The following is an 11,182-nucleotide window of genomic DNA, read 5'->3' as shown; positions in this document are numbered from 1 at the left end:
ATGCACTACCCTTGCAGGGTTTACAGACAGTTCGGGAGGCTGCAGGGGATTCCACCGCTGTATTCCACAAACGCTGAGCTGCATAGGTATGATGGCACTTTGTTTGTTTCCATTAACTGGCTCGTTGCTAATGCAATATATTTTTGCAGGATTGATCGCAGGTTTCGGTCCACGCAAAAGGATTGGGCGGTCAGGCACGATGCACATTTGCAGACTTGGTATCACAGGCAGGTTCCCCTCGTCAACTCACTACCACCGCACGAGCCGGCCAGATGGATGGAGTACCTACAGTGGCTGCACCGGAGTACGAGGACTCATATCATAGTCCCGTACACCAACACCCCTGCAGATGAGGGTGGTGAGGATGACATCGCCGATGCGTTCGACGAGGCGCAAAGGGTTGACAAACAGGTTCTTAGGGCCCCCTTAAATAGATATGTGGTAAGTACCTTGGACTTTCATGTATTATTTGATGTTTATGGCACAACAATTGTCCAAATGATCGAGTTAATGTTGTGTGTGATGTTGTAGTCACAACAGTTGTCTAACTACTCCGAGGAAGCTAGTAGGCAACTGTTCCAGACTAGAGACGACAAGAGCAACCCTCTTCGCAGCTTTGTCAAGGTACTTTCGATAAAATAATTCATTATTACAAAGCAATTACAAATGAATAATGCATGTTGTCATTTTATCCTGCAGAAAATCAAAAAGGGCTGCAAGAAGTTAGCGGCTAAGCTGAGCTGTGCAGACACGACATATGAGCCTCCGTTGCACCCCATGTTGTCTAGGAGCCAGACGGCCTCGATGTCCACCAGAGCTACTTCAGCTAGGGCCGCTTCCTCCTCTGTACGTACTCCGCAGTACACAGGGAAGGGTCCAGCGGACGTGGACGATGAGGACGAGGCCCTTCAGTACTCCATGACTAGTGGCGACGACGACGACGACGAGTTACAGTGGGAGTTCACCGGTCACGAGGAGATGGGTACCTCACAGCTAGGCGGTGCTCCTATTGGTACACAGGGCGTGGAGTACACACCGGAGGAGTACACACAGAGGGTGGAGTACACACAGGGGGTGGAGTACACACAGCCTATACTGTGCTTTTACTTTTCTATATTTGCATGATTCAAAATGTAAAATTACTCATTAGGGTACTTGTTTGCAGGGTACTTCGTCCACACAGGAGATGGACCGTGTCCATAGGCGGCAGCGAGAGAGGCAGCGGCGAGACCGCACGGACGTGGGGTGGACAAGCAACGTGGTGCCTACCAATCCTAGGAGGCGACGGAAGCCGCGAAACCGCTACACCCCTGGCGATGATTAGATTAGACATGTTTAGCAGTTGGGACTTGTCATGTAGTACCTGTGACATATTGTTATTTGCAGCACGTTGGTAACTGTGACATATTTCTAGATATTTGATGTGCCTTTTTTAAGCATTAGTGAGAATTATTTTAGTTGTTCGTTCTAAAGTTTCTTTGGTATTTACGTAAAAATCTCTGTCTTGCCAAACCAGCTGCGAACACGAACAATCGGTTAACCAAAAACCAAACAAAGGCAGTGCAGCAAAGGGTCTGGCCATTTTCTGGCTACCCCGCCATGGCTGGAGGCGGGTTATGGGTACCCCGCCATGACGCATGGCAGGGTAGCCCTAAACCCGCCCCCAGCCATGGCGGGGTAGCCAGAAAATGGCCAGACCCTTTGTTGCCTTTCATGGCACTACTCAAAGTGACTTCCTCTATTTATTTTTCAATATTACACAAAAAACTAGTAAACATGCAAGAAACAAAACTTTTAAATGTTATATTAGTTAAACATATTACAAAATCTTTTTAAATTGTTATGTTAGTTAAACATTCTGACAGCTGTGGACTTTGGCGAGGAGCGATCAAATTGAAATACGTCGGAATACAAATTATTACATGACAAGTTTGAAAGTACAAAAGTCTCATCCCTAAGCCACTCACATACATTACCACATCAATCAAACTGCGTGCACCACTGCGTAAGCAACTCATCCTCGGACTCCCAATCGTCCACTACAACCTCCTTACCCATGCTCGCCTCCGCTGCCTTGGCCTCACTAGCCTGTCTCTCGTAGTAAGCTGCCTCCGCCTCTTCTGCCGCCTGAGAGTATAACTGTCCCTCTTCCTCGGTCATGTCTGTTGGCCACCATGAGTCATAGACTGATGTCTTCTGGTTGTGGTATGCAGCCTCATCCTCCTCTAAGGCACCGACAGGCATCGGTCCTGACGCCTCACCCTCCTCTGCAAGACGAAGTAGGTCGCATATCCTTCCCATTTCATAGTCATGCTCGTCCTGAGGGTACCCCAATTCCTCGGCAAGACGAATGAGGTCGCCTATCCTTCCGGTGTCGTCGTCTTCCTCCGCCTCGTCCTCCTCTTCGACCACAATCGGACGGCTAGCGGTGCCACCAACTGGAGCGTCCCGCCCTAATATCATATTCTCCGCGTACTTAGCACGGCCCACATCTGCTTGCCAGTTTCCGGTGCATCCAATCTCTGTAAGTACAAAATTTAAAGAATTAATAACATAGTCATTTCAGAGAAACTAACAGTTTCACTTTCAAAAATTAAATGACTCACTAGCACATAATGAGGCAATAGTATCGTTCAAGCATTGCATCTCAGCTCTCTCAGCCTCCTCCGCAGCCTTCCTTGCATCCTCTTCAGCCTTCCTTGCACGGTACTCCTCTATCTCCTTTTCCCTCTCCTCGGACCACTTCTTCCATGCAATACTCGCAGGATTACGAACACGCAACTCCTGCGCGAATGCAAGCATTTTCTTCTTATGGTCCTTCACAAAATCAGTGACGTAGTTTGCAGGATAACCTCTCGTCTTGCGAACTGCTACTCTTGCCTTATACTCATCTTTGAACTTAAACACATCATCAGATGATTCCCATTTGCATTTCTGAGTGCTCTGTTACGGGAAATATATGAATACAAAGTTAGCGTACAAAAACAAATATATGAGTATAGTAGTACTAAATGTGCACAGTCCTAGCAAACCTCATCATAGTCGATCATGTGGCTACAGAAATGGCCAATCCCAAGACCTGAAGGAACTAGGCCGTAGCTAGCTTCAACACCACATTTGCACATCACGGGAGGCGCAATAGACCTCCGCTTCTTCTTCCACTCTGGAACCTCCTCCTGCTTCTCAGGCTCTGGCCAATGGCTCTTTGGACCATAGATCCACTCCGCGAAACGGCACTTTCGAAAACCACGATCCTACAAAAAGAACACATTAGAACACACATATATGAACTGAACTTTTAAGATTGAATCAAAACTTACTTCACGCCGCAGAGGACAAACGAACTCTAGTTCATTCCGTGGATTTATCACGGCTTGTTCTCCGCAATGACACTTTGGAGGATCCTCGAGCCGCCGTGCAGAGGCGACGGCCTTCTCTTCCTCCGTCATAGGAGGAGGGTTAGGGGGGGCGGAACCCAGCGAGTAAACAACTCACGTTTGCAATGATCAACGCCTGGGTAGAAAAGCAGAATTCTTGGGTCAAACTTGTCCGGCCCGTCGATCCATTGGAAGAAAAAGCACCGGAAGTAGGGCTACAAAAGAGTTTCAATTGTCTCATTGGGAATCAAAAGATAAAAAACCAATACGAAAAACAAAGGGCACAGTGACTTACGCTATAACTATAACAAGTATAGAAGCAACGTGCCGCAGTATCCGGATGTCTCGACTGGCTCACGTGTGCCGGATGTCCACAATCACAGTTAGGAATAGGTTCCTCGGGAGGCACGGGGGCATCCTTGCAAGACACATCGGGGTACAACTCTCTAGGACGACCATTTTTTCGCCAAATAGACTCACGATACGAGTCCTCCATCTAAAAACGCGAAAATAATTCAACAAAAATCACATAACTAAACAAAGTAACGTAACAAGAGATTTACTAAACATATTAAAAATAAACAAATGAACTTATCTAAACTATGAAAACATAAAGGTTGTAAGAAATTTACCTTATCCAAACGAGGGGTGGCCGGAAAAACAACCGTGAAGAACGACGAGGCGGGGAATACGCAGCGGAGAGGGGCGCCGAGGCGGGGCAATGGAGGTGAAGGACGACGCGGAGGGGCACCGGAGAAGAGCGGAGCTCGGGTGTGAGAGAGGGAGAGAAAGAGAGACACTCGGGGTGAGAGAGGGAGAGAAATGAGAAGAGATGGCCGTTGGGCCGACTAAATAGGGCGCGGGCGTACCCCGCCATGATGCGCGGCGGGGTTGCAACCCGCCATGATCGGTGGCGGGGTTCCCGTAACCCGCCATGGACGGTGGCGGGGTCCACGTCAGCTGGCCCCGCCCCATCCGGGTCCACGTGGCGCTTCAACCCCGCCACCATGCATGGCGAGGTGTAGTCGTTTTGCCCCGCCATGCATGGTGGCGGGGCCAAACGGCCTAGTTTTGAAATTTTTTTCAAAAGCGGCCTAAAATTGAAATTTGATTTAAAAATGGGCTAAAAATAAAAAAATATTCCCGGGGCGCAAGGAGGCGCACCGCCATGGATTGCCTGCCTCCGGCAAGCCACGCCCGATAAAGTCCTGGTCGTACGAAGCAGACGGAGAAGCGCCTTAAGTTTCGAACGGTTGGCGAGCTCCTCGCTGGGCAACCGCCGGGCTGCGAGCAGCGGCGCCTGCCTCTCGAGCGCCAAACCCTTGCCGATCAACTCCCAGTGGTACGCGGCAGCCGCAAGGGCTAAACATTTGCTGGGAAAATGTACCTAGGGAGCCGTGCTCCAGGTGTTCGACGAAATGCCTCATGGAGAGCTTGCCGTGGATGCAGACTGCTCTCGAGGGATTGTCCATTGACGGACGGGGATGGCCTAGATGTGTATAGGTGATGAGCATAGCCCGTAGTGCCATCAGCTTGCCTTTCCATCCAACAAACCTACCCGGACCCTCCCAAGTCGCAATTGAGTAGCCTGATTTAATGCCTCACAGTCCAGGTACTTATCTTCTTTCGTGCATCTTATGTTGAACTTTTCCTTAAATTTCCGAATGGAATGATGTCAAAGTTCACAAATAAAAAAATAATAATTCAAGTTTCACTGAGTGAGTTTGTTCTGTTGAAAGTTCAACGCAAGGATGGACCTCTCTGGTCTCCAAAATAATATAGAAAATAATGGACTGTTTCTAAAGTTTTAAGTAAGAAAATGACCAGTTATATGCCAGGATCCTTTTTTCATTTGATTATAGGCATTTCTGTTGACAGACAAATTTCTTATAAGGCATGGCAACTAGATATGAGCCGGACAACCATGCTTCAACCAATCTTTTATCGTTTGCAGCTATGCCCACTGCTTGTTAGGTTGTGATTTGTGAAGCACATCATATGGTTATTAGGTCAATAGTATGTCTTATTAAGATAATCTCATGTAACAACAGTAAAGCAATGTCCTCTTGTTTTCATCACGTTCTTATTAATGTCTTGGAACTTATCTGTGGCATCTTCTCTCTGCTTTTTTTTGGGCTATCTGTTTTGTGTGCCTACATGGCTCTTCTCCTTCGGGCTGGTAATATTAAGATGTAATTAACTCGTTTCATGACGTTAACATCAGAGGCACTACTAATCTGATTGGGAGCAGGCATACAAGTGTGAAAAGCCTGTGACTCAGATAGTCAATGTCTGGTGGCTATCTTAGTTGACAGGATTTTGAATTCTTGACAACCTCAATTACCAAGTAATTCATCATCACTCTATGATTACTTTCCTTCAAAATCAATTAAGTAATGTTGACGTGCAGTATGCCTATTTCCTAACTGGTTCCGCATCTTCACTCTTTCTTTGCTTATTCAGTGATTTTGTTTGTATATGTTTCAATTTGGATGTGTATCTCCTGGGTTAGATCACAGCATATGCTTTTTTTATCTTTTCTTGTTGAATTACAGCATTGCCAATTTCCTAGCTGTTGCAAGTCACTCTATTTTCTTGCTCTTGCTTCTTTTGAGATTTTGTTTGTATATGTTTGGTTTGGATATGTATCTTATTTGTCAGGCTTCCATGATCATGCACTTTAATATTGACCTTTCCTTTTCTCCTTTCTCCCACTTTACGAGCTAGTCTTGCTGATCAGGTGATCTTGTATTTATATGTTTGGTTTGGATGTAATATCTTTTGAGTCACTCTTCCGCCACTGCATATATTTAACAGATTCATAGCTATCACCTTTTCAGCATTGCTGTTAAGCTCACCATTGTTGACTCAACAATTTGCCATCACCTTCTATCTAGGGATAGCAACAAGTTTCCCCTGACTTTTTTGAATCAGATCTTTTTAAGAGGGACCACTACAAGAATAATATGTTCTGCTGAGTAGATTGTAAGAAAGTTTTTGGAATTATGCAAGCAAATTGCCCTGAGCTGGAAGTCTGTGTCATGTCATTGCCCTGTCATCAACTTACACTGCAGTCAGTATCATTTTCCTTTCTTCAATTTACTATTCTGGCTACCAAGAGAAGCCTGTTCAGAATCAGTACTGGAAACTATCAGGAAACTGTGGTCCATAATACTATTCTGCTTCTACTTATTAGAATTTATCTAACTAAATGGCCTATATATGGAGCCTAAGCAATCTGATTCCAACAGAAGAAACATTTTCATTCCCATTCTCCATAGTAAGACATGGAAGCCACTATCTTCAGTTTGACTGAGGGTGCAGTGAGGAGTCTTCTGTGCAAGTTTGGCTGCCTTCTCTCCCAGGAAAGGTGGTTGGTACAGGGTGTCCATGGAGACATACAGTTCATCAAAGATGAACTAGAGAGTATGAATGCCTTCCTCCGCACCCTCACCATGTCAGAGGGCCATGATGATCAAGTGAGAATCTGGATGAAACAAGTGAGGGAAATTGCCTATGATGCTGAGGACTGCATTGATGAGTTCATCCATCATTCCAGTGACATGTTAGGAGTGGGTTTCCTTCGTCGGGTAATGTGTATTATTGGAACGTTTGGTTGTCACCGTCGCATTGCCATCCAATTGCAGGAACTGAAGGCACGTGCTCGGGATGTTGGTGAGCGGCGCTCACGTTATGGGGTGGTCCTAGCAAATACCCTACTTTCCAGAGCTGCTAGCCCACAGTTCTTGAAGCATGCCTCTCTTCATCTAGATCCACAGTTGCATGCTCTCTTTACAGAAGAAGCTCAGCTTGTTGGCATTGATGAACCAAGGGATGCGCTTGTAAGGTGGCTCATGGAAGATGATCCCCGGCTTCGTGTGCTGTCAATTGTTGGATTTGGCGGCCTAGGCAAGACCACATTGGCACGAATGGTTTGTGAGAGCCCAGTAGTGAAAGGTGCTGATTTCCAGTGTTGTCCGTTGTTCATTGTGTCGCAAACCTTCAATGTCCGGAACCTCTTTCAGCACATGATAAGGGAGTTGATCCAGCGACCTCATGAGGCAATGGCAATAGCGGGTGGCAAATATGGACATTTCACAGAGGAAACCTTGGAGGGAATTGAAAGGTTGGGAATTGCAGTGCTTGCTGAGAAGCTTAGGAGATATTTACAAGACAAAAGGTACTTCAGCAGGCTTGTTATATTTCTACACCATGATGAAGTTATATTTTATTTTATTTTTGTTCTGGAAAATATCCATCAATGGAGAGCATCAGATGACATATGAAGGGTAGCACATCTCATGCTCTCCCATGATGATATGGATTCTTTTGAAATGTGAAATATAAACAAAGATATACCATTGCAGGTAACTTCTAATCTCAAGATAGTGTCATTTTTTAGCTGTATACTGGCTGTTACCACGTTCAGATAGCCGCTCACTTATTAAATTGTCAGGAAATGCAATGTGAAATTTGTATTACCTAGTTCTGGTCAAAAGAAAGTCAATAGCGTGTGAGCGTCATATATGTGCTTCCCTCTGAAAATAAAAAACCACTATTTTCGAAAGTCAGATAATGTTTTCAAGTCGTTCGATTAATCGTCCTAGTCGGTCTCAGGTGACTGATCAGGGGTACTGTCGACCTCTACAAGTTGTCCGATCGTCCTAGTCGGTCCCAGTTCGACCAGACGACCTGAAACATTGGTCAGATTGGTCTTGGTTCTTTGATAATTGACCCCTGCTGGGTTTAGTTACAAGCTCCGCCACCAGGGGGTCTGGGGCTGGAAACATGTGGATGAAAGAGGTTGAATCAAGTCTCTACTATGTTTAGAAAAACAAAAGGCCAACAGATTAGATTTGGACATTGTGATGTACAAATGATGCCAAGCTTAATTATACTACATCTGTTCTTTATGAGCATTCGATAGTCTACTGTCTGCAAGGTAAAACAAACCAGATAAGTGACTATGTCCACTAGGAAAGGAAAACCTGCATGCAGAAATATAAATGGCTGTCAACCTTTTTTATTTCCAGTTCTTCCCTTGTTTACTCATGAAATAGGTAAATGGAGAGGGTGTTAGCTCTGAGTTAACCACTTCACTCAACAGTAGAGTTTTTAGACTATCATCATCATCAACTTTTTTTTTCTCTCGAAAACGCAGGAGAGCTGCGCCTCATTATATTAAGAAGAGAATAAAGGGCAAGAGCCCAAACAACACGCACACGCACATGCACACGCACTCACACCCTAGGAAAGGAAATGGAAATTATAAATATCAGGTTTGTAGCTTTTTCATTAGCTTGTTTTGTAACATTATAGTTTCATATTCTTTTCATGTAGGTATATTATGATCCTTGATGACATATGGACCATATCATCATGGGAGAGCATCAGATGTGCACTGCCTGACAATATGAAGGGTAGCAGGGTAATAATTACTACTAGGAATGAAGATGTGGCCAAAACATGCTGCTCTCATCCCCAAGATTGGATTTACAAAATCCAGCGATTATCAGATGCTACATCAAGAGAATTATTCTTTAAGAGGATCTTTGGCTCTGCAGATAAATTACCACATGATGAGTTGGAGGAAGTATCAAATTCCATTTTGAAGAAATGTGGGGGTTTGCCTTTAGCAATAATGAGCATCGGCAGCCTTCTTGCAAGCAAGACAGACAGAACCAAGCAGGAGTGGAAGAAGGTTTGTGATAACTTAGGCTCTGAACTTGAAAGTAATCCTACTCTGGAAGGTGCAAAGCTAGTCTTGACCTTGAGCTATGATGATTTACCCTACCATCTAAAGGCTTGCTTCTTATATCTAAGTATTTTCCCTGAAAATTATGAGATCAAGAGGGGACCTTTAGTTAGAAGGTGGATAGCAGAAGGTTTTGTAAGTCAAAGGTATGGATTAAGCATGGAGCAGATCGCTGAAAGTTACTTTGATGAGTTTGTTGCTAGAAGCATTGTGCAGCCTGTGAGAATCGACTGGAATGGCAAGGTGAGGAGCTGCAGAGTTCATGATATAATGCTAGAAGTCATCCTCTCTAAGTCACTAGAGGAGAACTTTGCATCTTTCTTACGTGATAATGGAAGTTTATTGGTTTCCCATGACAAAATCCGTCGTTTGTCCATCCACAGTAGTCACAAGTTGGTGCAAGAAACAAGTCCCAGTGTATCTCATGTTCGCTCCTTCACAATGTCTGCTTCTGTAGAGGACATCCCAGTCTTCTTTCCACAGCTACGTCTGCTAAGAGTACTTGATATAGAAGGCTGCAGGTGCCTGAACAACAGCACTTTGGACTGCATCTGCAGTTTTTTCCAGCTGAAGTACTTAAGCCTCAGAAAGACCAACATATGGAAGTTACCAAGGCAATTAGGAAACCTGAAGCACTTGGAGACACTTGACATTAGGGCAACACTAATCAAAAGACTACCAGCCAGTGCAAACAAGCTCAGTTGTATGAAGCATTTGTTAGCTGGGCACAAGGAACTACTTACAAGGACGGGCAGTGTCAAGTTCTTCAAACATTGCTCAGGTTTGGAGATCTCTCCTGGGGTGGTCAGGAATATGGCAGCACTGCAATCACTTGCTCATATAGTGGTTAAGGACAAGCCATTGGTTCTACGGGAGATTGGTCTGTCACAAAAGCTAAGGAAGCTTAAAGTCCTCCTTTGGAATGTGAAAGTTAACTGGAAGGCATTTGTCGGGTCTCTGGGGAAGTTGGCATGCTCTCTTCACTCACTATCTATTCACATTATAGATGAAAAGGAGCATGACTCATCTCTAGACATTCTGGCTTTTGTAGAGTCACCTCCCCTGCTTGTCACTAATTTTAGCCTCGTGGGTAAGTTGGATAGTCTACCTCCATGGATATCATCGCTTCGAAGTGTCTCCAGGTTTACTCTTCGTCAAACTGGACTCCATGCCGAGGCCATACAAGTTCTAGGAGACCTGCCAAACCTGCTGTGCCTCAAGCTCTATCACAAGTCATATGCTGATGACTGCATAGTCTTTCCCCTTGGTAAATTTGGAAAACTGAGCATGTTGGTTATTGATAATCTGGATAACATTAACAGGGTGCACTTTGAGGAAGGTTCAGTCCCAAATCTAGAGAGGCTGACATTGTCATTCCTACAAGAGCCAAAGGATGGGATCTCCGGTCTCATATATCTCAAGAAGCTGAAGGAGATAGAGTTCTTTGGTAACATCATACTTTCTGTCGTGAATAAAGTGGTATCATGGGTGAAGACTCACCCGAATCATCCAAGAGTTATAGGCGACAAATGGAATATTGTAACTGAGTACGCCTAGGTAGCAAAAGCTTGAAGACGTTATTTAACTCATTTAAGTGTTAAGAAGGTAGCTAGTTGGGTGGGCCGTAGTCGCTATATGATAAAATGTATTCGTGGGTGTTTACTTTCCATTTCATCCCAAAAAATTCTGAGTTTTGATCCATCATTTTGCATAATGAAACTAAACACTATGCAAAATTTTTGGTAAAATGGTTGATATTCTTCATTTTAGATTTTGGCCTCAAGAGGGGAAAAAAACCAAAAAGGTACCTAGGTTTGTTTTTTATTCTCTCCGAAGAGCTCAGCTAGCGAAATCGCTGGCTCCGTATGCGGGTATGAGCATGGGTATGGACGTTAATTTGTACCCGTCTACGAGTATGGGTTTTTTAACGAGTATATCTTTTCTTAGCGGACACGGTATGAACTTGTTGTAACTAGCGAGTATGTACCCGTTGCTATCTGGAGACGCCCCTAGGGAGGACGGTTTAAAAGTTGATGGAGTCTTTCCAATG

At 44.7% G+C, this 11,182-nt stretch overlaps 2 protein-coding genes across 2 annotated transcripts; both read left to right on the top strand.

Moving 5' to 3' along the window:
* On the top strand, positions 1-1,125 carry LOC8069176. Its single transcript, XM_021449297.1, has 4 exons — positions 1-59; positions 150-441; positions 532-624; positions 700-1,125. Exons 1-4 carry the CDS (start codon positions 1-3, stop codon positions 1,123-1,125), a joined length of 870 nt encoding a protein of 289 aa, XP_021304972.1.
* Positions 5,858-10,787, top strand: LOC8069175 (disease resistance protein RPM1). Its single transcript, XM_002437818.2, has 2 exons — positions 5,858-7,557; positions 8,718-10,787. The coding sequence occupies exons 1-2, from the start codon at positions 6,665-6,667 to the stop codon at positions 10,687-10,689; spliced, it is 2,865 nt and encodes a 954-aa protein (XP_002437863.1). The 5' UTR covers positions 5,858-6,664; the 3' UTR covers positions 10,690-10,787.

This window comes from Sorghum bicolor, chromosome 10, assembly GCF_000003195.3.
Source record: "Sorghum bicolor cultivar BTx623 chromosome 10, Sorghum_bicolor_NCBIv3, whole genome shotgun sequence".
NCBI lineage: Eukaryota > Viridiplantae > Streptophyta > Magnoliopsida > Poales > Poaceae > Sorghum > Sorghum bicolor.
The sequence above is the reverse complement of the archived record's forward strand: the minus strand, read 5'-3'. Positions and strand labels throughout refer to the sequence as shown.